The 27,011-nt window shown below is 37.3% G+C and overlaps 1 protein-coding gene across 5 annotated transcripts in view; it reads left to right on the forward strand.

The window, feature by feature from the left end:
* Window positions 1-27,011, forward strand: part of MYRIP (myosin VIIA and Rab interacting protein) — a 417,675-nt gene that overhangs the window by 70,377 nt on the left and 320,287 nt on the right. For 4 of the 5 annotated variants that reach the window (XM_074031762.1, XM_005546721.4, XM_005546723.5 and 1 more), the window contains exon 2: window positions 15,098-15,234. Coding sequence is in view for 2 of the 5 variants with exons in the window: in XM_005546721.4 (XP_005546778.2) it covers window positions 15,125-15,234 (110 nt within the window). In the remaining 3 variants the exon portion in view is untranslated. Of the gene's footprint in view, window positions 1-15,097; window positions 15,235-27,011 lie in introns of those variants that run through there. The other variant, XM_065540389.2, reaches the window with a different exon arrangement.

Raw genomic sequence — 27,011 nt, forward strand, 5'->3', positions numbered from 1 at the left:
ATCTATATCTATACATATGTATGTATAGACATATACATATATATCTTTTTTGCTTTTATTTACTCATCTGAAAATAATAGTTTCTAGCTCCTTATGTCTATACAATGAATCGGATCAATACACATAAATTTGTATTTTTTGTAGCAAATTGATAAAACTACAGCTTCTTTTAAAATATTGTTTGGGCTGGGGGCAGTGGCTCACACCTGTAATCCTAGCACTTTGGGAAGCTGAGGTAGGCAGATCATGAGGTCAAGAGATAGAGACCATTCTGGCCAACGTGGTGAAACCCCGTCTCTACTAAAAATACAAAAAAGTTAGATGGGTGTGGTGGCGCGCACCTGTAGTCCCAGCTACTTGGGAGGCTGAGGCAGGAGAATTGCTTGAACCCGGGAGGCGGAGGTTGCAGTGAGCCAAGATTGTGCCACTCCTCTCCAGCCTGGCAACAGAGTGAGACTCCGTCTCAAAAAAAATACTAATTTATATATATATATATATATATAGAGAGAGAGAGAGAGAGAGAGAGAGAGAGAGATTTTGATATGTTTTTGTGTATTATCTTTTATTCTTTGAGTTCTTCAGTTTTAAATATGAAGAACATAAAGTCAGTTGTTATCCTTTCTTAATCCAAGTTAAGAGTCATTTTGGGGAAATGTTTTTATTTCATTTATATAATAGCTCTTATAAGTTAACTTTTGGTCTTATTTTTGCGTCTTATTTTTTTCTGCAAATCCAACATCTGGGTTATCTCAGGGTCTGTTTCCTTTTTTTCTTGACCTGGGGTGACTTTTTTTTTTCTATTTCTTCACATGTCTAGCAATTGTTGGTTGTATATAGTACACAGACTCTGGTTTCTGTAGTTTTCTTTCTTCTAAAGAGTATTGAGTTTTCTTTTTTAAGGCAGTTAAATCATCTTCATTTTATGGAGCTTCATTTTACGTTTTGTTAGAACAGAGCTCTTTCAGGTTTTGTCTTTAGACTTACAGTGAATATCTTAATCCTGGGACATAGTCTGTACTCATAAAATGTGGTTCTTCTCTGGTTTCATAGGAAAGCTTGAGATACTTATTAAGACACTCCAACTTGTTGGGTCTCAACTCCACACTATTCTTTCCTGTGAAGGGCAGCAGCTGAAATCTCTGCTCAGATTTTTCACTGTTCACTGGCCTCCTTGGCATCTCTCCCCCACACACAGGTCTGGGGTCAGACAAGGATTTGAAGGGAATTTGTAGGTAGATTCCTTAGCTCTTCTTTGTGACTCCTTTCTTTCTGGGTCCCCAATACCACCTCAATTTCCAGCCACCCTGGCAACCCTGAACTCCATTCTCTGAGACTTCATGACTTCTAGCCACACAGACTGGTGACTGTTTTCGTTGGAGAAGCCTTATAAATATGGATTTTACCCAGTGCATATGGTTCCCCTTTTTTAAGTGTCAAATTCCTCAAACATCTGTCTTCTTTTGGCTTCTCTCTAGTGCCTTCAATTACTTGTTTTATATTTTTCCATAGTTTATAATTGTTATCTGCAGAAGGGCTAATATATGCAATCTACTTTTCTATTACTGGAACTCACTTGGAACAACTCAGTTTTAAAGCTGCATTTGAAACTTTGTTGATGTATAAAAATGATAAAAGCTGCGTAATTATCTAAGGAGTAGGCATTCTCAAATTTATTCAGCCATTTCTTCATTGAGGAAAAATTTGACTTTGTTTTTATATTTGTTTCCAGTAAAAACAGTGCTGATGCTAAGAAGCCTCCCTGGAACCAGACAGCTTGGTTCATTTCATATTACTGTCTCCTACTTCATAAATGTGTTAGCTTTAACAAGTTACTTGGCCTTTTTGCTTCCATTTACTCATCTGCAAATAATAATTGTTTCTAGCTCTTCAGGTCTGTGACAATTAAATGAATCAATACACATAAATATTTAAGCAGTTCTTTACCCATACAATGCAATAAATGGTAGCACATTTTGTTATGATTTATCCCAGGTGTTCTGAAATTTTCTTTGATATATTTTGATGTCATATTTCATTCATTGTGTTGGAGACTCAATGGGTCCTTTTAACCTGGAAATTAGCATTTCCCAGTTTGAGGAATTTTTGCATAATTTTAAAAATAATTCATTCTTTTCAATCTTCTCTGTTGTCTCTTTCTATCTCTTTTAACTTTCTTCTTTTAACTGTCTATTTTCTCTTTGTTTTGGGGAAGTTGCCTCAATTTTATCTTCCAAGCTTTCTATTGAATTATTTATTGTCATTATGTTTTCAACTTCCATAAGTTTATTCTTGTTCACTAACTAATTTTTTTTTTTTAAATTTAGCATCCTGTTTCTTTTTCATGGATAAAATCAGTATCTTCTGACACATCTAGATATCATAGGGTTTTTTAAGGTTTTCTTCAACTCTGAGCATTATACCCTTTTCTTCTGTTATCCTGTTTATTAGTTTTGTTCTTTGTCTTTCAAGTTGGAGGTTTCCTCAAATATCTGACATTCTTGGGCTGTTCACTCATATTTAAAAATATGCAATAAAATGCTGATTGGAGGCACCTTAACGAGTGGGGAGGTTGGGGTTCACCATAGAATAAAGCAAGCTATTTCCTTGCTGCTCCCCAGTTGGGAAAATTTCCAGTTAGTAGTATCTCCAGGGCTTTCATTTAAACGTATCAGTTTTTTCCTCAAAGAAATGTTTTTGTCTGCTGCTCAGGTATAACCTAAGTGCCGCTATCTTGGGAAACAAGTATGGGCAGTGAGTCAGAGGCCTCAGTGTTCTTGATGTTGATTTTTAATGAATCTTCCTATTTTTAGTGTGACATTACACTGCTCAGCTATGCCTAGTGTCTTAAAATCCAGAGCCTCTCTAGCCTAGTCTCTCCTGAGAGGAAGTTACCTTTCTACTTCACCCTTTATCTTCATTTTTGGAGGACCCTGATGACTCCTGGTTTTTTTTTTTTTTTAACCTCGTTAGCTCTTATGGAACAAATAGCCATTATTTTGTTGCCTTTCTACTCTGCAGGCTTAGATTTCAGTTTTTTCACCCTACCAAGTCAGTTTACCTTCCTATATACTTCCATCTTTTAAAAAATTGTTGACATTCTTCTTCTTCTTGTCTTTTTCTCTCTCGTTTCTTTGTCCCTGAGGGGGTTTTTTTTTCGTCTTTTTCGTAGAGTTTTGAGAGACAGCATAGGAAATGAGTGTTTTAGTCCAATACATTTTACTGGAAGTATTTTTGTTAAAATTAATCCTTAGTATTTTATAATATTTAATCTGATTTATGAGCATTAAACCTGATATCTGAATATGCTCCGTTTTTTCTTGTTAGCTTTTTTTTAGTGAGCTGTAGTATCATGAGTGATGCACTGAAGTCATCCTTTGCGATTTGAAGACCCATAGGTTTATGCTCATGAAAGGTGGAAGTGTTTTGCATGTTAATTCTTTTCCCTGTGGCCTAGTTTCAGTTTAGATGCTCAGAGCAGATATGATCCTATCCAAAATATCCTTCCGTTTTGCATCTCATCAAAGGATATATTAGGTTTGTATGTTGGGCAACTTTGCATGTCCAGCTGGATACAAATCTTATCACCAGTCTTAAGAGAGTTTGCAAAGGTGGGTATAAAAATAGAGATTTAGAACCCATAAATGACATTTAAAATTATTTTAAATATTATTTTAATTTTTCTATTTTAGTTAGAACACAATTATGCATCATTTCTGGCTGGCTGATTAATATAATTTTGAGTAATTTTAACTAGGCCCAGTTTTCCTTAATGGTTAAGAGCATGGTCTTTGGAGGCAGTTAAGCTGAATGATCTTGGGCATGTTTTTTACTTTCTCATGGCTTCAATTTTGTTCTTTGTAAAAGAAGGTTAATAATACTACCTGCTTCCTAATGTTATGAGGAATACATTAGTTAAATATGCAATGTGCTTAAAACAGTGTGTAACTTCTAATAAATATGGTATGTTTGCTATTATATACTTTGAATTAGGAATACAGGGTTGGACAATCCAAGGACCATAATCATATAACCCTCCCCACTCCACCTGCCCCCCCATTAATATAGCAGAAGAGTATGTCTGTTAGTGGCAGATCAGACAATTGAATGTCCTGCCACTGAGGACATCTATAAAAACTGAATAAAATATGAGAGAAAAATAATAAAATATGTCTCTTTAAAGCCATTATAGAGATAAAAAGATACTGAAGAGTCATTGGACCAGAGCCCATTATGGGGCACAATGGTCCAAGAAGGTGAGAACAGCATTTGAGGCCAGTTTTTTCCTGAGGCACTTGCCAATTTGTGAAGCTGAACAGCACTTTTGACAGTTCCTGTCAAATATAGGGAGATAGGGAGATAGGAATTAGAGGCTTGGCAAGGGGAGGGATCCTATTGACAAATTCTCACTTTGGGTTGAAATCTCAAAAAGTCTTACCTATTAAGATACCTGATGTAAATGACAAGTTGATGGGTGCTGATGAGTTGTTGGGTGCAGCACACCAACATGGCACAAATATACATATGTAACCTGCACGTTATGCACATGTACCCTAGAACTTAAAGTATAATAATAATAATAATAATAAAAGAATGATTACAGAGAAAAAACAAACAAACAAAACAAAACAAAACCAAAACAAAACAAGAGTGAATTGGATGTAGAAGACCTGTGTAGGAACTGCAGCTTAGCTTCAAATTGTCCCAATCCTGAAATTGCTAATGCATGCAAGCTTGCTGGTACTGTAGGCACCTGACAGAAACAAACATACATCCTCTCTAGAGGAAAATAACTGCATACAAGTGTAGATGAGAAGAAATAAACATAAAGGAACAGAAGAAATGGAAAATATAAACAGACCTACAGAGTCCCCAGATACTGAATTATCATTCACAGGTTTAAAAATAACTATATGTTACTACATTTAAGGAGATAAAGGAAAAGACTAGGAATATAGGCAGAAAAACCAGTACCAGTAAAAAATAATAAAGCAGAAATTTTATCATATAATAAACTTGCACATCTACACCCTGAATCTAAAAGTTGAAATTATATAAAAAAAGAAAATTTAGAATTGAAAAATGCAAAAAAAAACCTGAAATATATGTTTAATGGCAGATTTAATACACATGAAGAGAAAATAAATAAATAAAGAATTTCTGATCTAGGTCAGAAAAATATCCAGAATGAAGTATGAGAAAACAAAAGGATATAAAACCAGAAGAGAGAATATCTGACTTGAACAATACAGTAAGAAAGTCCAACTAATGTGTGTGATTGGAGCCACAGAAAGAAAAACAGGTTCAAAAAGAGATATTATTCGGAGAGAAGGTACCTGAGAATTTTCCAAATTCCAAAACTGATGAAAGTTTATGAAATCTACGGATATAAAATGCTTTCTCTATGAACTCTCTACAAATCAGGACAAAAATATAAGACAAAATGAATTCTAGTCACATTATATTAAAACTGAAAATCAAAGCAGAATCCTTAAAAGCAACCAGAGAACAAAAGGCATGCAATAGATTGTAGTTGATATCTGACTAGAAACCAGTAGAATATCTGGAAGACCATGGAATACTATCCTAAAATGCTAAAACGAAACAGCATCTATTTAGAATTTCAGAACAAGCAAGACCACCCTTAAGAAATGAGAGGGAGAGACCACAATTCAGACAAGATGGCATGGACTTGTCCCTCTCTGGTCCTCCCTGCTGCATAAAGTTATAAACCCAAGAAAGAAAACACAATTGTGAGGGTTAATGTTTCATGTTAAGTTGACTGGGCCACAGTGCTCGGATATGTGGCTGGACATTATTTTGGATATTCTATGAGGGTGATTTTTGGATAAGATTAACATTTAATGGTTGGACTTTGAGTAAAGTAGATTACCCTCCACAATGTGGGTGGGCTCCCATCCAGTTAGTTGAGGGCTTTAATATAAAACACTGACCTCACACAAGCAAGAAATTCTGCCAGATTACTGCTTTTGAACTCAAACTGCAAGGTGTGTGTATATAATAGAAACATGTATTTTGTTTCTCCTGTTTTATCCAAATGATAACATACTATACCTACTTTTCTGCATCTTGCTTTTTGTACTTAACCCTTTAAATAGGTAAGTTATTGAAGAACTTTCCATATTCGCTCATAAATAATTTTTCTTCCTTTTTTCCTTAACAGCTACATATTTTTCCATTGTATGGCTATACAATCATCATTTTTTCTGCATGAATGTAAGTGCATTGTCTTTGTAGGATAAATTCTAGAGGTGGAACCACTAAAAATAAAAAAAAATCAATCAATCTCTCTCTCTCTCTCCACCCCACCTCCCTCTCCTTCTCCCCTTCTCTCGCCCTCCCTCCCTGTCATATTGATAAATATTGACGAATTGCCCTCTGTAGAAGTGGTATAAATTTACATTTCTAACAGCAATGTATGAAAGTGCCTATTTCCTCATAGACTTAACAGCACAATATGAAACAAGCTTTTCAATCTTTTCAAAGCCAATAGGTTAAATAACAAAAAGTCCTTCAGTATGCACTTATCTTTTTATATATTTGATAGATTTATGAGCCGTTTATAGTTCTTTTTGTAAACTCTTATTTCCTTTGCTATTTTTCTCTTTGTCTATTTTTATATTGGGTTTTTGCTCTTTTTAAAAAAAACTCCAGTTGTTGACATTTTTATATTGGGGGAAGTCATTCTTTTGTCTTTGATGTGAAAAAACAATTTTTTCTGCATTTGACTTTGCTTATAATGTTGTTTATTATGCAGACATTTAAAATTTATGTTGAATCTCTTCAGTGTTTTTATGACTTCTGAATTTTGTGTCATATTGAGAAAGGCATTTCCTACTCTTAAATTATAAAAGAATCATCTAATGTTTTCTTTTATTACCTTTATGGTTTCACTTTTTAGTCTTTGGCACTATAACCATGCCTTATAAACCACACCAAGATAATTCCAAAACTGAATCAATGACTTAAAGATTGTTTCTATAGTTGTAAAAAATCTAAATATTTTTTTAAAAATCAGTTTCCCTTGAGATTCATTCTTCTCTACTCCTCCCAGATAATCTCGAATTTTTCAATTTTGTTTGTTTATTTCATCATTTATTTGTTTCATATCTCCATTTCCTTCTTGAGGGGGTTCTCTTCTATTTTTCTTCCATATCTAAAATATTCTTCCAACCTTTTTGTCACCTGGCAAAACTTTAAAGGGACACATCCCCTTTGTGTTTTAAGAGGTTCGTGCAAGCCAAGTATGGTAAGAGTTTGTTTTGGTTCCTATGTCAGCTGATGTTATCAAACTTGACCAAGTGGGTTGTATGGCCTTCTAAATAAAATCCAAAACTCTTTTATAGATGGTTTTATGTCTTCCAGATTTTTGTAAATTGTGCAGTTTAAATAAGGCCTGAGGCTGTACTATATGTTTTTATTTTTTGGCCTTTTCGGATTGGAAGGATTTACTCACCTTGCATTAATTACACTAAGATCTGCAATTATCCTGTGCTCATCCCCAGGTTTTTTTGAAAGTTTTCCCAGTTTTTAAATATAATTTTCTTTTTGATTCTTGAAGTATAATAGGAACCTGAGTAATTGTTAGTTTGTTCACCAGTTGATGCTAATGGAGTAGCCATTAAGCATTATTTCAAGCGCTTTATATAAAATGGAAGTTTTTAGTAGCTGGTGGTGTACCACCTCTTGTTTTATGGTCTCTGCAGCTATAAATTAATATGAAATCAATTATAACTCAATAGGGACCAGTTTTCAGGCTGTTTCCTATAACATGATAGTAACATTTATTTTCATTAAGAAAGCAATGCATGTTCATTGTGAGAAAATTGGAAAATATAAGTAAACAAGAACAGTCAGTCACTAAAAATCATAAGAAATCCTATTGCCCAGAGATTAGCACTGTGAACATTTCGCATGATTTGTTAATTATTTTCAATGGAATTCACACACACACGCACATGCACACACACACGCACACATGCACACATGCACACACATTTTTTAGAAAAATAAAAAATTGAGACAATTTAATATAGTTTTTTAATCTATAATTTTTATTTATAAATATGTTTTGAACATTTTTATGTCAATGCTGTATCCATTTCATAGCAGTATGGTATTCTCTCTTAGAGCTATATAAAAGCAAATTTAATCAATGTTTTATCATTAGACATTTTAGTAATTTGAACAATTTTGCTATTGTAAATAACACTAAAATGAATATCCTCATACATATCCTTGATAATTTGTTTATTCAAATAACGTTTATTGTAAAAGGAAGAGAAAATATCTGCAAAAGCAAATTTTTAAAAATGTCATTGTACAAAATTTTATCACTTGGTAACTGTTGGTAATTTTTTTGTGATTTTTCTTTCAGTATATTTCTATCTTATTTATACAAGATTATACTATTCATGCTATATTATTTTACTTCTTATTGAGCCATGACATACATGTAAATGCACAGATCATAAGCATATAGCTAAATTAATTTTCACAAATTGAACCCATCAACGTAACCAGCACCCAGATTGAGAAACGTCACCACTTCCCCAGCCTGGCCCCATCTAACCACTATCTTCCTTCCAAAGAGTAACCACTATCCTGCTTCTAACATTCCAAAAGAGTTTTGCCTGATTTTGAACTTTATGTAATTGGGATCATCAGTCTAACTTACTTTGCTCAATACAATATACCTATACCGTTAATATGTTGTTGAAGTTTGTCTGTGTTTATTGCTGTATAGTGTTCCAGTGGGTGAATATACCACAGTTTGTTTTTCTGTTGATGGACACTTGCATAGACAAGTTCATTTGGGTCTATTTTAATAGTGTTGCTGTATACTTTCTTGTATTGACATATTATTTTGGTAAACTATATGCTGTAGTTTTCATCTGACTTTTTACCTTAATATGTCATAAATATGCCTTTCCTTTAAGTACATTTTATTGACATAAAATATTGTATTGTGTGATTGTACCTCAACTTAACCTGTCCTACTTTTGGACTTTCAGTTTATTTACAGTATTTTTCTGTAATAGACAACACTGAGATGAACATCCTGGTACATATGTCTTGGCACATTTTTTCAACTCTTGAAGAAAATTCTTATGCAGATTGAAATGGCTGGGTCAGTATTTAAGGACGTTTGATAATTACTGCCAGTTTGCCATCTAAACATTTATACTTACTTATAGTCCCTCTACTAATGTATATGAGTACCTGTGTTCCCAGAATCTTATTAAATGAAAACTTGCAACTTACTATAATTAGCAGCATTTGGTTATTAATGATATGTGATATTTTATTAAACTATGTGTTGGATATAGATAGTTCGTAAATTGCTTTTTCTCTTGAACTTTGTCATTTTATCTTTTAGAGAGTTCTATATTTTTCTTGTATTTTATGAGGGTGCTTAATATATTAGGTTAATTATCTTCCATGGTTTTCTCTAGATTGTTGCTTGCTTTTTTTTTTTTTTTTTTGAGACGGAGTCTCGATCTGTTGCCCAGGCTGGAGTGCAGTGGCACGATCTCGGCTCACTGCAACCTTCGCCTCCCGGGTTCAAGCGATTCTCCTGCCTCAGCATCCTGAGTAGCTGAGACTACAGGTGCCTGCCACCACTCTAGGCTAATTTTTGTATTTTTATTAGAGACGGGGTTTCACCATATGGGCCAGGCTGGTCTCGAACTCCTGACCTCAAGTGATCCACTGACCTCGGCCTCCCAAAGTGCTGGGATTACAAGCATGAGCCACTGCACCTGGCCGATTGTTGCTTGCCTTTTAATTTTATCTATATTGTGTTTTTTGTTTTTTTGTGTTTTTTTGCTATGCAACCTTTTTTTCACAGTAAAAATTTGGGTGTTATTTTTAGTTTATTTCTAAACTTCTACTGAATCTCAATTCCTTTATGAGAAGAACTAATATTGTAAAGATGGCTGTTCTTTCCCATCAACTGACAAATTAATCAATAAAAAATTCATTTGGATTTTTAATTCTACCTTAATAAAATGATTTTAAAGTTCATCTGGGGACATAAATGGGTAATGTCAAAAAGTCAGACAGTTTTGAAAAATAAAAATGATGAGAGACGATTTGCAATACTAGGTTTTAAAGTGTGTTGCTTACCTGAGATCAACTACTAAGTCACCAGCTTAGAACAGGTCAGGCCAGAAAGTCCTGAGAAAAACTCGTGTGTGTGTGTGTGTGTGTGTGTGTGTGTGTGTGTGTGTGCATGCCAATCTATCCCGTCCATGGATCATCTAAATCAGATAGAGTGGTTAATAAATGGTGTTAGGACAGTTGACCAACCACGGCCAGCTCTGTGAGAATTCTGAGGAGCATTTGTTAGTGACTTAAAGAAACTAAAGTGATAAATGGAAACAAAAAACAAAATGGAAAATGTATTTCAGTAATAAAAGGATATTTGGTGCTATTCTCAGGCTGGAGAGAAATAGAACACCAAGACTAACATCTACTCACTGAATATCAAATATCAAATTGCCAGGACAGAGACTCTGACATTTTGCATAAGTCAGGTGGCATGCCTGGTCCAATCAGCTGTGCCCCAGTGGTGTGACCCTGTCTGCTCTGGGCCCACTGCTGTGCATAGGTCAGGTGTGAATTTCAGAGAAGGGGACAGTTCATGGTAGGGTAACACCCTTGAAGGTGAAAGAATGAAGATCAGTGAGTGATACAGCTCAAGCACCACTTGCTGCAAAGAACAGACACAGTGAAAGCACATCTCTCATTATTAGTGTTGTTGTTTTTGTCCTTTGTAGGCCAAGTTCATTTTATCCCCTGTGCCTTAAATGTGAGAGTCTTAACATTTAGGTTTCTCTATAGTTGTAAGAAATTTCTTTTCAGTTGTAACCCAAACCCACCATGGTCAAAGGGCAAAGCCCCAGCAATAATTACCCTTTATCACTCTTAGGACTTTATAGTTTTACTTTTCTCTTTATATTAGGTGCATTATCACACACACAAAAATGTACTGTGGGTTTGTGAAAATCCCATTTAAGCATTTGTCCTTGACCCTTCTATTCTAGGTACTTTAATAGAATGTCACTTATGTAGACATTGACCTTTTATAATGAATCTTCCATTATGTACTAAGTATTCTTGTAATTTCTCTTTGGGTTTTTTTTTTTTTTCATTTGCAAAAGTTGTATTAACCAGTGCCTGTAGACACATCTGTGTCCTTCCTCATGTTAGTTATTTTAGCCAGGAATAGCGTAGACAATTCTGCCTTTGTTTTGGTCTCCTAGCTTTAAAGTTGCATCCATCATCAGCTTCTTCTAAAGTTCATCTAACTCCGTTGCTTCTTATGATAATTAAATTTGAAAAACAGCTAAATCAATTCAGTAATTATGTTGGAATAGCTACTGGAGTTTGTCATCATTGCTTTGACTTAGTGTAGAGCTTACCAGATAGTCATTTCTTTGGATGTGAAAAGGTAGATGTTACCAAAGAAAGAGGTTTCTGCAGGCATATATGTTTGAGAAACAGAGTTAAGCAAAAGCAAACTGATTCTGACAGACTTCTTAGAAGCTCTGATAAGTTAATATGGCTTGTGTAAGCCTCACGAAGGCAATACAATTAGAAGCATTTCTCGTATTTATTTCACCTCAGAGTCCCTTTCTCAAACTGCTTGTGGGAACAATAACCTGAGAAACACACTTTAGGGAAGTGGTGATATAATTAAATGTTGACATATTAATTTTCTCATTAGTAAATTTAAAAACATATCCTCTCTGTTGTCATGTTGATTGGCTATAAACCAGAGAAATCAAGGGGTGGGGGCACGGGTCTGGAAGTCAGGAGCATCTGAACTGGCTATGTGTCTTTGGGAGATGGCTTCTCTCTCCTGGGACTGATTGCATTTTCTCATCCTTAAATGAGATTGTCATACCTACGTGTCCTCTTATTCATGGACATGAGCCTTCTCCAGCTCTACGATGCTATTTCGTTTGTTGCACAGGGACTCTGATTATGTTTGTTGTAGAAAAAGGAAGAAGCTTTTACCAATTTACAGAAAGTGTTCTCAGTCTCTGACTTGTCCATTTAGAGCTATTTTATTTATTTCTTTACAAAAACAAGTCCTGATCATTTTTTTTTCTTTTTCTTTTTAGATTTGATATGATCAAAGCTGCCACTTCAGTCTTTCACTAACTGGGCATCTTAGAATCTCATTTAGAATTCTCAGAAACCAAAGCCAGTGAAACAAAGTTAAAGGAACAGAAATGTCACCTTCCAGGAAACTCCAAAATGCCATTAACACATTTAATGAGGCTTTTTAAAGGAAGAATCAGTCTGCATTTTCAGTGTGCCCTCTAGTCTGTTTCTTTTTGCTCATCAGGAAGCTAGAAGATGGCAGCCCAGGAGCTTCTTCCCTTGCCTTTGCAGCCTGTGGGTGGGATGTTACTTCTAATTGACTTAATTGAAACCTAGTGCAAGTACACTAGGTTTCTTCCTGCCCTCAGCCCTAACACCACACGGCAAAGTGAACTGGCAATTTATTTTTGACAGATAGCATTAATGGAGTGAAAACTAAAATTTAAAAAAATAGTTGGAATTCCTGTTGTGATTTGTTGGTTAAATCTTGAGATTAGTTCTCATTATGCAGTCATAAGGTTTTGAATCATCTAGCAAAAGATTTCTGGGGATTGAGCCGTTCCCTTCTCTATGTTTACTACCATTATTTGAAAATGAAAAGGACAGATAACCTTCTTTTAAATAGCAACCATGCTTGGGGTCTCCTATTCTTAATCATTACATGCTAGAAAAAGGGGGAAGGGAACTCTGGACATCAGATTTTAAAACCTGAGGTCCACAGTTTCCTCTGCCTCTTACAGAAAGCATTTACATGACATTAAGGCAGGGACTGAGTCAGACCAAGACACAGTCAAATCCCAGGTTGCCATTGTCTTAGACATCATGTATAATTGACCTGTTTTCTCATTTGTAAATGGTGGTGGTAGTGACTGTCAATAGGATTTTATGGGAATGTATAAATTTGCATATACATTTATAAATATATTTATATGTACGTATAAACTAGAGCATCTGGAACATAGTAGATAACCAATCAAATAGTGATCTATTATAATCATTATTATTTTTATTGTAAATAATAAGCATATTCCTTGAACAATGCTGCAAGTATTTGCTTTAGTTATGATTTTTATAGATTATATTATTTCTATTTAGTTTTAGGTTGATTTTATGCTAATGGAAGATACCTTAAAGACAATAGTATACATGACTTCAACCCTTTAATAACAAGATGAAGCAGTAGCAGCAATACTCTGTCTTTCTAATGAGATGGAATATTACTGATAGCTCTGAAGCCCCTATGTGATTATTCCCAATGAACTCCTCTCTCCTCTCCTTAGAAGTACCACATTCCACTTTGGTTTTACCACACTTATTCCTAGAAAATGGTTTTTTGACTTTCTATGTTTTTGACCCTTATGATAAAAAAAATCATACTTGTATGCATGCTGTACATGTATTCTGTATATGTGGTGTGCTTCTCTGTCTCAACATTATGTTAAGATTTATCGCTGTTGATGAATGTACCTATTGTTTGTTCTTTGCCACTGTAGTAGAATATTCTATTGTAGAAAACAAATATGCCCTATTTTTTAAATCCTTCCTCCTATTTATGGATGTTTAGTGTTTTTCCAGTTTTATTTATTTATTTATTTATTTTGCTATTTTGAATGTGACTTTTGTTACTATTCTTCTGTTAGGTTAACTATGTGAAATTGTCATTTTTATAGTTCAATGATCCCAGCTAAAAATTTCATATGATTCAACCCAGTTGATGTCTGGTGCATATTTTTAAGATTATATCTGAAGCATATACCTAAGCGTGGCAGAAATGCTGGTTTATAGGGTATATAAATTTTCAACTTTTAAAATGAAACCTGATTGTATTACAAAGAGATTGTACAATTTATACCCCCAAATAAAAATTGTCATTGTCCTACTTCCCACCAACATTTGATATAATTTTTATTTTGGTGGATTTGAAATATAGTTTTAATTTGTAGTTGTGTAATTACCATTGAAATTAAGCATTATTCTGTATACTTATTTGCCAGTTCTATTTTTTGAGACGGAGGCTTGCTTTATAACCCAGGCTGGAGTGCACTGACGCGATCTCGGCTTACTGCAACCTCTGCCTCCCAGGTTCCAACGATTCTCCTGCCTCAGCCTCCCAAGTAGCTGGGACTACAGGTGCCCCTCACCATGCCCAGCTAATTTTTGGATTTGTAGTAGAGATACGGTTTCACCATGTTGGCCAGGCTGGTCTTGAACTCCTGACGTCAGGTGATCTGCCCACTTTGGCCTCCGAAAATGCTGGGATTACAGGCTTGAGCCACTGCGTCCAACCAACAATTATTTTTAAAAATAGAGTTTCCCATAATTTTTAGGTCTGTACTGCTTAGACGTGTTTCCCTACAATATCATCTTTGCTGCTGCTGAGAAAATGGCAAAATAAGATTATTTAGCTATGTTTTTATCCTTTTGAAGAAGATAATTTATTGATTTTTAGTTTGTATTTCATAGTCATGTGGTTAAAACTTTAAGGGATATAGTATACATAGGATTTTTTTTAAAGTATTAGAATTATTTTCTTTTTATAGATTAACATATTTTTATTTTATAAAATAATTATTTTATTTGTATTATTTTATTTTGCAGTTACATATAATACTTAACATTTAGAACTTCAAAGCACAGAAGTTTAGAACTTTCAGATATTGCCTTTTGGTATTTTGTGGAAATCCATACTGAGTCTTATGTATGGTTCATTTTGTTATAAAGAATATTTTTTTTTCTTAATTTAAGACTTGGGATGATGAAACTGGCAGATGATCCATTATTTTCTCTTTTTCTCTGTGGCCTTGCTGAGGTCATTTGTAAATATTTGCTGAGTCTGAGTCCAGAGAAAGTACCTTACATAAACACTTATATATAAAAGCTATATTTAACTTTATTTTAATAACAAAATAGGTTGATTTTGTCCATGTAGAGCTTTTATCTTGCTTGTATCATTTTGGTTTCCCAGGTCTTGTTTCACCTGTGTTGAGTAACCATGGGGAGGAAGCTGGACCTGTCTGGTTTGACTGATGATGAAACAGAGCATGTTCTTCAGGTGGTTCAGAGAGACTTCAATCTTCGCAAAAAAGAAGAAGAACGACTAAGGTGAGATGCCTGTATTGCCCAACAGGGTACAGCAAACCACATGTGGACAAGCAAAACAGGTTTCCTGAGGGTATTGCCTCCTGCTAGCCCTGAGTTTGGACACACACTTAGGGTTGTCAGAAGAATGTGCTGTCCTTTATAGAAAGGTTTGCCAGTTTCAGAAATGTCAGTTCAGAAATGTGCTGCTCACAGTCCCAATCAGGGTTTTATGGGGACTTCTGACCCTGTACGTCGTTATCAGCTATAGAATGAGTGGAGCTTTTGGTGAACACGCTGTCTTGAGCTTCCTCTTGGCCTTAGTTTTTTTGTCGGAAGGTCATATTGAAGGATAACCAAAGTGTTAAGTGAACAGTTCTTGTGAGAATTAGTCTCATATATGTACAATGTTCTGTTTAAACTCTCAGCTACTGTGGCACAGGAAAAGAGCTTTGAAGATCAGATACAAGGAAACTGACCACCAGGCTGGGATGGGATCACCTGGCTTAGCACCACTTCCCTCATTTTATAGACAAGGAAACTGAAGCCTAAAGAGGTAGTCTCCTGACTCCTCTGCAGTTGGTATTTCCCCATGAAATGCTCTTGGAAATACTATGGCAGGTAAGTTCCAACTATGCCTAAGTTGGAAGAAGTCAGAGCTATAGAAATGAGGTCATGTATTAGGCCTGATGTATTGAAACCTGATGGTAGGTCAGTATTAATCTCCCTCATTTATAAACCTATTATTCCTTGGAATTCCATGGGTTTATTCACACCACCAACTTCTTCCTTAGACACTAAGCAAAAACCTGTTTTGCTCACTTTGATTATCCAACAGCTAGAACAGTGCCTAGCACAGTTTTTAAAAATCAATTAATTATTAACAGATTTCTTGTCTTTCATCAAACAAGTATATATTTAATATATACTATGTGAGACCAAAATATGGTGGAAATAAAGATGATTACACTAAGGTGCTTATAGCCTAGCAAGGGAGATAACATTGCCAAGAAGTGTAAAGTCTGAGGTACTCCAAGGTAGAAGGAAAACAATCCCTTTTTGGTGGTAGGAAAGATTTACCAGTTTTAAGCTGAGTGAGAAAGGGCATGAGTAGAGCTTTGGCATAATCCTGAGTTTCCGTATTTACATATGCAATATAAAAGAGAACAGAGTCAAGGACGTCCCCAAGGTTTTTTGGCATAGGAACTGGAATAATGAAGTTGTCATTCACTGAATATGAAGACAGAGGAGCAGGATATTTGGTAGCCAGGTAAAGTTGAGAGCTCTGTCTCAGGCATCTTCAATTTGAGATGAATATTGGACATCCAAAGGAGATGCCAACTTGGCATTTATGTATTTGCAACTAGGAATCAAGTGGGAGGTCCAAGTTGGAAATTAAAATGTCATGGAAAAGTCACCAGAACAATAGGAGAGTAGATGGAACAGGGAAACTAGTACACTTGCTTGGCAGCACTAAGACCTACTTGAAGTTTGTGGTCACCGTTTTACATTGAGACCAGTTTCTACAGGGTAGTGTTTTCCCTGTATCTTTCAGCCTCTTTCCTCCACTGGACCATTGGAAAGAACCATGTCTTAATCAGTTTTGTGCCCCAATCTCTGGGCACAGGGCCTGGCACACAGTGAGTGTGCCCAGAAGCTCTGTGGAATGGATGGATACATGTCAATCATGTATTGATTGACATAGTCATATTGATTGTCAATCCATATGACTAACATCATATTTGGCTTGAAGAATCCATCTTAATATTTACTTTAAATCATAAAGACCATGTGTGTGTCAAGCTTTATCTCCTGGAAACTCACATATAGGTAAGCCAGGACCTTGTTTAACATCTTTTTCTGACTGTGGAGACTTGCCTTAGCTCCACTGCAGACTCAGGTGCCAGTCCATGTGGAAGAGCAGCTTTAGGGCTTGATTTGAGGAGAATTTTAAAGAAAGAGCAGCTGTCACTGTAGCAGACCCAACAAAATGGGCACTATCTTTCTCATGAGGACAGGTAGTCTTAGTGGACAGCAGTCAGTAGCCTACTGCAATTCTGTGAAAATGCATGGTCATGGGAACCTGCTTGTATTGGAGAAAATGATGCTTGAAATCACCGGTGGCCAAAGAGGAATGACTGCTTGCCATGGCAGCTCTTGTGGCACTGGAACTGGACATTTTTTCTCTGAAGACAGTTGTTACTATTGTCTTCTGCCCATGACCAGTGACGTGCCTCGATAGGTACCTAGCAAACCGGGGTGACACTCTGAATGATTTCAGCAAAGAATCTTACTATTGAATAAAGAGAGATTATGACACTGCAAAATCACTGAAATTGCCAAACATTTGCCTCACTTTTTTATATTGCTTGAATTTTGGGTATGTGAAAGAATCCAGGAGGTAATATTATTGAACTGAACTTTGAAAATATTTTAGAATTATAAAAATATTTTCCTTTAATGAATGTATAACTCGTAATAGATGATTTTTAAAAATTTTACAGTCTTGAATTAGTTTCCTAACAGTAAATAAAGCTGTTCTTTATTTACCTAGTTTCTCTGGCTAGGTCTTGTGAGGGTAGGTCTTGAGTGTAGTAGAGCTTATCCAGTGTTTATAATCGTCTGTTCTTCAATGCAGACATTAAGTGTAATAGTAAATAGGAGGTGGAAGTGTGAATTAAGTGTCCTCAAAACATATCATGGTAATATAAAAAGGGATAATGGATGAAGAATTCATGGAAAGAGAACTAACAGGTATAAAGCAGTCAGTGTGAACTGGCACTGCTCTGGGTACTGCACAGTTTATCTTATTGATTCCTCACTGAAGTCACTATGATGTTAGCAACAGCTTACATGGAGGCACCCAAAAACAGGGAGATTACAAAACTTGCTCAGAATCACACAGTTAATCAGAGTAGGCCCAGTTCCTTAAAATAATTCCCTAGTATCATCTAATGTCCAGTAAATTTATCCAACTGTCTTATTTTTACAGTGTGTCCAAATCAGAATCCAAACAAGGTCCACTCACTAGTCAGATTATTTTGAATCTTAAACTTCTTAATTTTGTCATTATTTCTGAGATAATTCAGAAGGCAAGCATGGCATTGGGTATCTCTGAGAATATTTTACTTTTTTAATTTGTCATTTTATGGTTAGGCTGATTAGAGTTGGAGCTTAGTTTTGTTGTAATTTTCTTCCCCTTTAATAAGGTCCTTTTATAATAAGTTAGGTCTTTTCCAAATTCTGCTACTTAAAATTTTTTAAAAATCCATAGCTAAGTGTTTTTGTTTTTTGTTTGTTTGTTTTGTTTTGTTTTGTTTTTTGGAGATGGAGTCTCACTGTGTTGCCCAGGCTGGAATGCAGTGGCACGATGCAACCTTTGTCTCCTGGGTTCAAGCCATTCTCCTGCCTCAGCCTCCTGAGTAGCTGGGATTACAGGTGCAAGCTGCCACACCTGGCTGATTTTTTGTATTTTAGTAGAGATGAGGTTTCACCATGTTGCCTAGGTGGGTCTCGAACTCCTGAGCTCAGGCAATCTGCCCACCTTAGCCTCTCCAAGTGCTGGGATTATAGGCGTGAGCCACTGTGCCTGGTCGTGTTTTTTTTTAATTTCCCGAAAGCATGTATTTAGAATGGATGTGATATTGTTACCCATACGGAAGGGGCAGTGTGACTGTCCTGGCTCTGGCAGGTGAATGGAGAAGGACACTGTGGGGAAAGTTACAGCCTTCATTCTTTGTAGGACTCCTACTGTCCCCCACTCCCTGCTACAGCTCACAGTGAGTAGAGGCACATCATGGTTGGTGTGTAGATATCAGCTGCTGTGTGTAGGCAATCATAGGCCTCACTATGTAAAGTGATTCTGTCAACCCCGTGTCAGTAAGATGAGGCACTTTCTCAGCACTGGCGATGTGATGCATTGAATTTTTAGTGCCATTAAAGCTATATGTTTATAGCAGGACTGTTGGGGGAAGATGGAGAATTGATAGACCTGAGAATAGCAGATATGCAGTACTGGATACTGGAGGCGAGGACTTATTTACAAATTCAGTAGAATAAGTGTTGATTCCATTTCTCCAAGACACACAACAGGATTAACACTATGAATGGAGGATGCTGGGAATAAAAGGCATGGTGACACCTGCTCCCACCTCCAGGTGCTTTGGGTTTTATCTAGATTACTCAGGTAAATGTGTCAAAAAGTTCATGTCGTACTTGGTTAATTTTAGTTTTTGTTTTTCTTTTTTATCAGATGATTTCAGGCGAATAGTAAAATTATGCAAATGGTAAAGAAGACCTTATAATGAAAAGCCTAAGTCCTCTGCTCCATATTTAGTTCTTGGTCCTTTAGGGCTCCTGGCATGACCTTCATTAATCTAAACATGTGCTTCTGTTGCTATATTTCAATGTATTAGTATTAGACATTCTTTCAATTTTCTGCTCTGAAATTGGGGACTTAGCTCACTTACTTATATTACCCTTGTCTTTCGTTTCTTGATGATGATATTATTATTTTTGGCTTCGTTTTCTACTGGTCATCTTTCAAACTTAAATAATAGATGGAAACCTCTGAGTCTTGTTCTGTCAATGTTTGCCATTCTTTTTCAGTTCTGACAGTGCAACATTCAAATAGTGTCCCTGCCTTTACCTCCTTCTGCCCTGTGCCCCAGCTTTCCCTATGATAGCTTTACTCTCACATTTACAAAGTTGGGGCATTCACCTGCTGTTCCAAAAACACATTTGAGTCTCCTGTTTTGTTCATAGGATGATTTTAACTGTTGTAGCCCCTGTATAGTTATGATTGAAAATATTAACATTGTTTACTGCTGCCTCTCCCTCTTTTTCAGAGCTTTATTGAAGTCAGCAGGTGTCTGATTGTTCTCTTCCTTTTCTCTTTACTATTATGAATTAATCATGCTTTTATTTCTTTGCTGTCATTGGAAAGGGGTCTTGAGAGGGAGCAGAGGCCATTAAGTGTTTGCTTTGTCTGTCATCTGGAATCTAAATTCCACAGTAACTTGCTTACTAGTCAAGGTCATGTGAGGATCCTGGGGAGCGTGAAGATGGGGAAAGCACTCCCAGTGTGTAGTATATGTGCAGAGCATGCTTTGGGGTCAAACAGATATGGGTATGAGTCCTTCTATCATGATTATCATGATTATGTTGGGCTGTTTGACCTCTGAGCCTCAGAGGTCAAAATGAATCCAGGAAAGGCTGGGTCATTGCTGCACATTAGCCATGTCCCATTTGTAGGAAAGTTGACATTTCTGGAAACTTCACCCTGACTTTTCCTTCATCTCTGTTGATAGAGCCTTTAGGGGTGAGGCACCCCATGCAATGGGATCTGTTCTCTCTCTAACAGCTCTATCCCCAGGTTCTATGATTCCAGGCATTGGTCTTGTGCACTGAGAACATATCTTTTCATGAACTTTCAGGTTTCTACACTTTGCTTGGATTGCCCTCTCTGCTTCTAGTGTTCCTCCCTCTAGGAGAATATGGCTAAACATATTGAGTGCCAAAACAGAATTCAATGGAAATAATAAACTAGTATAACAACACAGTGTCTTCAACTTTGTCTGTAGCAGTTATGCTTTCCCAGTAATGAAATATATCATCTATATCATATGACTTTTTCCATGTCTTTATTCTCTCAATTATGTAACTCTTGATAAATTTTCAAATAGTAGAAAAAAAGAACCGGGCACCTATGCCACATTTAAGTCCATGATGTTCAAAAGTCTTACCCAACTACTAGATTTCTACTAGAATTTGAGTGGTAAGTATGGGACCCTCAGCTGGGATCAGTGTGGTCTTTATACCTGCACCAGGTACTGTTGGACAGCTTTTGGACAAGCATGTTTTTGATGACATTGTTCATGGCAGAAATAAAGTCTTGGAGAAGAGAAGAGGCCCCACTGGAGGAAGAAATGCAAATACAGCTTCCTAGGCTATCAACAGACTAGCAGGCAGACCATCGAGGTTCAGTGTGATTAGTGGTGGGAGAGGTTAAGACTTGTTTCCCTCTGTTGGACCCCAGTGCTTCCTGTGTAACTCAGATAGAGGAGGCCTGGCATCAAATCGAGTGCATTGGTCTCCCCATGGTAACTCCTGAGTACCCAACTCCTGAGTACCCCATGGACTGTGTCTGCTTGGGTGTTGGGCATTTGGTTTAGTGTTCATCATCAAAGGCCATGTTCCCTCCTCTCCATCTGCCTTTCTGTGTATCTGGCAGACATAATTTTAAGAACTTTTTCTTCACGTCTACAGTGTAGCATATCATGATGTTTTGTTAATATAAATATATAGATAGATTAAATTATTAAAATAAGTAAATAGAATGTCACCTGTGTGGCAGAGATAAATAATGCTCATCAAATATCTTATGTGCTCATGCATACTCCTGCAGTTAGATTGCAGTCATGTGACTAGGTCTGGATAATTGACAGTGAGAGGAAGGTCCTGTATTACTTCCAGGTCAGGGCACTTAAGAGTTGATGTGACTCTACAACCTCTCCCTTCGCATTCTGTAGTGTCCTTGGAGGCCTTGTGTGGAAACATGGCACCACATGACAGAGAGAGCCTGATCCCTTTGACACTGGATGGAAGAGAGTTTCTGATGATTAGCAGGAGACTTTGTGTGGGTTTATTGGGTTAAGTCATTGAGGCCTTGGGGTTTATTTCTTACAGTGACATAGCCTAGTATTACTCTAAGTAATATGGCTTGTGAGAGCTAAAAGAGAGCCAAATATTTATTATGCCCCAACCATTTGACTTGTAGATGAAGAAGCATGCTCAGAGGGTGCATAGGCAGTTAGTGGAAGAGTCTGGATGCGACCTGAGTTTCCTGATGCCAGGGCTCCATGTCTTCTGCCATTGGGCCTCTCAGGTAGTAGAAGACACCTGTAGCAAGATATCCAGAACTAAAGTGGAATCACAGTTTATGCTCTATGATTTTATATCATCAGGAACATTTACAAAGCGGTTTTAAAAATGACTGTTAATTGCACAATCCTCTGGTGTTCAAATTGAGTCTTGGAGTCATTGATGAGATAGCCACAGGCTTTAAAATTTCTCATTTACTATGTGCTTGCCAAAAGCTAGTTAGCATTTGGATAACTTCCAAAGGTTGCTGGTGCTCCAATGGACTTGGTCTGTGGAGTAGCAGGGGTTAGATTGGATGAAATTGTTTTCTGTAGCTGCAACTGGCGCCTAGGCTGGGCCAGAGGAAGGAAGGCAGGGGAAAGGGCAGTGAGTGTGAGATAGCACTTCCTGCTGTGTCTGTCTCAGGCGTAGCTGCCACAGCCCAGCAGCTATGATATGTCAGCTCCTCCTCTGGCCTGTCTTAAGGAAGGGGAAATAAATGCTTTTAAGACCCGTTTCTGTTGCCCATAATGGTAGCATTACTCACTTGCAGATGTGGCCCACATCTTCCTTGCCACCTCCAGGGGTAATCTTCCATCCCCCATTGATCAGGTCTAAGTGTTGTGAGAAAATAAATAAGAGCTGCCAGGGTGTATTGGAGACCCACTCTGAGGAAGCATAGCCTTTCTCAAAATCTAGAAATAATTTGTGTTTCTAGTCAGTTACACAGAGACTCCTTTGAGGATTAATCACCATTTTTTAAAGTAGAAAGAACATGGTGCTTTACTAAAATGAGTTAGTGATCTTCATTCAAGATTTATTTTCATTTTAAACAAAAATTTTATCATAAGAACTTAATAGAAACTCAAAAAGTTTCTATTTCAAACAGTAACATTCCTTTGTTTTTACTGTCTTTTGTTCTGGACACTTAAATTGAGCTAATGAATTAGCAAATACTTCTGGTTATATCCTTCTTTGAAGCTGGAAGACAGATCACCTTGTCTTTAGAATAAATATGCCTTATGGTTTGTGAAATAACTGTGTATGCACAGAGTGCATTTGCCTGAGGTCTCCTCAGGGCCTTTTGTAGCTCTTTGATATTCTGCACTAACACTGTGGCATTAACCTGCCCAGTTGATGACTCTGCTGTCTCAGTGGGGACGCTCCAAGGTAGTTCCTTCAGTGGGATTGGTAGATCAGATCACCTGGCAGGGCTCTGAAAAATCAGAGTTGAGAGCAGATGCATTTAATGGTGCAGTGGGAAGTAGCACATAGCTCAGGTTGAGATCACTTTGTGATGGGAGAAGGCCCAGGAGGAGACTGAACTGGGAGACCTGGGAAGAGGGCCTGCATACTCATGGAGGGCAGGTGTGCAGGCTGCAGAAAGTAGAGTGGAGAGGATCGATCTTAAAGCTAGAAGATATCTCACAAGATTTTTTTTTAAAAACTCTATCTTACTTAGTATGGCATTTTTGTCAATAATAGAAGGCCAGTATTAATCCAGAGCTGTTAAGTATTTATTAATTTGCTTCAAAATTATATTTTGAATGTCAGGAGCCTTCTGGGCAAATGTGAAGGGGGTGAAAGGGCAGTAGGGGACTCACAAATTTAGTAAGGTTATTAGCCCTTGAAGAAGAGCCCAAAAGATGAGCTAAGTCCTATATGAATAATTAGGATGCTGTAGACAATGACAAATAAAGATATTAAGGCAGACCCATGGGAACACATCTGTCTTGGAGGAGGGGGCTAGGAAAAGGAAAAGACTTCCTGAAGGAGGGTGTTTTTGATTTGACCCTTGAAGATGGACTGGATTTTTTAGTGGATTGACACATCGGTCTGGGCAACAGGGAGCATCCTGGGTAAAGTAATATGGACAGAAAAGGAAACATATTTTCACAACCCCAAATCAGGACCTGTGGTGGGATAGGGGAGGAAGAGACTGTTTTGCAGATAACTCTACTTCACTGTTGCTAATAGCATTGAACAGAGTGTGGGGTTCCAGGAATATCATCTCCCTTTACCCCAACAATCCTGGGAAAAGCACATTCTTTTTTTTTTTTTTTTTTTTTTTTTTTTGAGACAGAGTCTCACTCTGTCACCCAGGGTGGAGTGCAGTGGTGGATTTCGGCTCACTGCAACCTCTGCCTCCTGGGTTCAAGCGATTCTCCTGCCTCAGCCTCCTGAGTAACTGGGATTACAGGCACACACCACCACACCTGGCTAATTTTTGTATTTTTAGTAGAGATGGGGTTTCGTCATGTTGGTCAGGCTGGTCTCGAATTCCTGACCTCGTGATCCACCTGCCTCAGCCTCCCAAAGTGCTAGGATTACAGGCATGAGCCACCATGCCTGGCCACACATTCTTATCTGTTTACAAAATGGGAGAACTGAGGCTCTAAAATGGTGTTAAATAATTTGCTCAGGTTGTACAGAGTAAGAAGTGAATTCAAACTCAGGCAGAACAGCCCTAGAGTGAGACCAGTACCAGGGCAGTACACTGCCCTTGGTGCTGAAAACAAGGACATCCAGGTGCCATGGGATAGAATAGATGAAATTAGGACCATCTTGGAAAATCTGGCACCTGTGCTTGCTAAAACTTGGGGTGTGTTCAGGGGTGGGAAAGTAGTAGGGTTTAAATCAGTATATGAGAAGTGTGCAGTTGGGACAATACAGTAGCCAACTAGCCACACGTGGAATTAAGCACTTTGAATATGTCTTGTCCAAATTGGGGTGTAGTCTAAGTGTAAAATAAATGCTAGATTTCAAAGATCAAGTATAAAAAATGTAAAATAGCTCAATAATTTTTATATTGATTACACATTGAAATGTTTCTAAAATTACATCTTAAATAGGTTTTTAAGTTAATTTCACTTTTTTTTTTTACTTTTTAAAATGTGACTACTAGAAAGTTGTAAGTTATGTATATGGCTCACATTATATTTTTATTGGACAGTGCTGGTCTGAAATGCAAGATTAAGCAGTTTGGAATTTATAAAACCAAAAAGTAAGCTTTCTTTCCCAATTTTGTTTAGGATAATTCCTTTTTTATATGTGTAAGAGCCAGCTAAAGTTTTAGCTAATTAGTCAGATATTGGTCTTTGCTATCAAATATTGTTGTCTCTGTCACGTGAAGGTGGTCTCTGAGTCATGCCTCAGTGTTGGTTTTATTACACAGTTAAAAAAAAAAAGCATACTGTGTCCATGCCATATTCATGACAAAGAGTTTATGCATCTCAGGACAGAATGAACTCTTTCATGTTTCCCTGAAGTTAATGGTTGACTAAATACATCATGACCTTTGAAATAACACCTGGCTTTAGAATGGCCCACTATTCAAAATTTATGTCACATCTTTGGCACCATAAAGTTATCAGACATTCACCTGTGGGGTCTGCCTTTAGAAATGGTCAGGACAGTTTGATGTTACGAGTGTGCTTGTAATGTAGAAAAAAAGGAATCATGCTGATGCTGTTATTTGCTTTTTAACTTGTGGCCCTTCAGAGATGTACAGTTACTCATTTGGAGATTCGAATATGTTTTCCCCATAATCCCACTTTATTTAATAACAATTTTGTACTAGGTTGCTTTTATGGCTCCAAGTTCCTGATCTTATTTACTTTTCCACTGCAAATGTCAGAGGCTCAACTTCTGGGCCCTGATAAAGCTTTTGTGGCATTAATCTTGGCCTGACCTTCGTTTCTTAGACCTCTGGCTGCGGAAAGCATTTATTTGGCATTACATGTGCGTAGAATTCAGGACTTGAAAGGGAGCAAGGAGGAAAGTTTCCACAGCAATTTGAAAAAGTAGCTTTTTTCACTTATAGTAATTCAGATCTGTACAAAATCCTTTAGCCAGAAATGGCCTGAAAACGCAGAGGAGGTAAGCACAGATGAACAGCCTGGAAATCACAATTTCTTCCTCTCTCTGTGCTGTGCTGGTGGAGTGACAACTTACTTATTCTCATGGGCTCCTTCAGTGCCTGGGGACAGTTTCCTGCCTTGGGGTTAAAGGGCTGCCTTCTCCTCCTTACTCAGCCTCTGAAGCCAACAGGTCCACCTCCTGGTCCATTTCTGAACCTGATACCTCCAGAAGGAAATTCATCAACAACCTCTCCCTGACTGTCAGGGTGATTTATAATGAGCTTCTTCTCCTGGATGGGGAGATTCCTGTCCTAGCCCAGACACTTTTTGGCTGGCAACCAGGCTGAGACCTTAAATCGCCAGGAGAGCCAGCCTCCCTGGATGGTCCCAGCCCACTGTGCTCACCTTCCCCCTGCTGGTCTGACTTACAGGCTCCCATTTTGTGTCAGCTTCTCCTCTATCAGTGGGTGTGGGCCTAAGACTTAGGACCCCTTCCCTGACTAATTCTTATACCTCAGGCTGGAAGAGACTAGCTCCTGCATACCCAGCTGCATCTGGCTCTCCAGATATGGTGATGTGCCCGGTAGGTTGGCAGGTTCTTCGGTTCTGACCGCCTCTGGAATTAGTACTAGAATGATATGAAAACAGAAGACACCAAATAATTCAGTGATAAGAAGTTACAAAAACTGCTAAATGCAGTACCTAATCAATTATGGTCAAAGTCTTCCACTGATGTTGGAAAAATTATCTTAGCTGCTCCAATCAAAATTCAAATATATCCATCAAAACCTCTTCCAAATCTTAATACCCTTTAAAACCAGAAACTTCAGAAGGAATAAGACCTATAGTTTTAGACTATATAAAAGAGGCTTGATTATTCCCTGTACAACGCCATATAACACTTCAAATCCTTCCTATAAGAAAACCAAATGGTAGAGGATAGAGGTTTGTGTGAGAACTTAGAGAAATTAATGATATTCCTCACCATCTGGTAGTGCCAAACCCCCATACGTTGTTGACTGTAGTATCAACTAAAGGTAAATTCTTGGCCGGGCATAGTAGCTCATGCCTGTGATCCCA

This window comes from Macaca fascicularis, chromosome 2, assembly GCF_037993035.2.
Source record: "Macaca fascicularis isolate 582-1 chromosome 2, T2T-MFA8v1.1".
Lineage (NCBI taxonomy): Eukaryota > Metazoa > Chordata > Mammalia > Primates > Cercopithecidae > Macaca > Macaca fascicularis.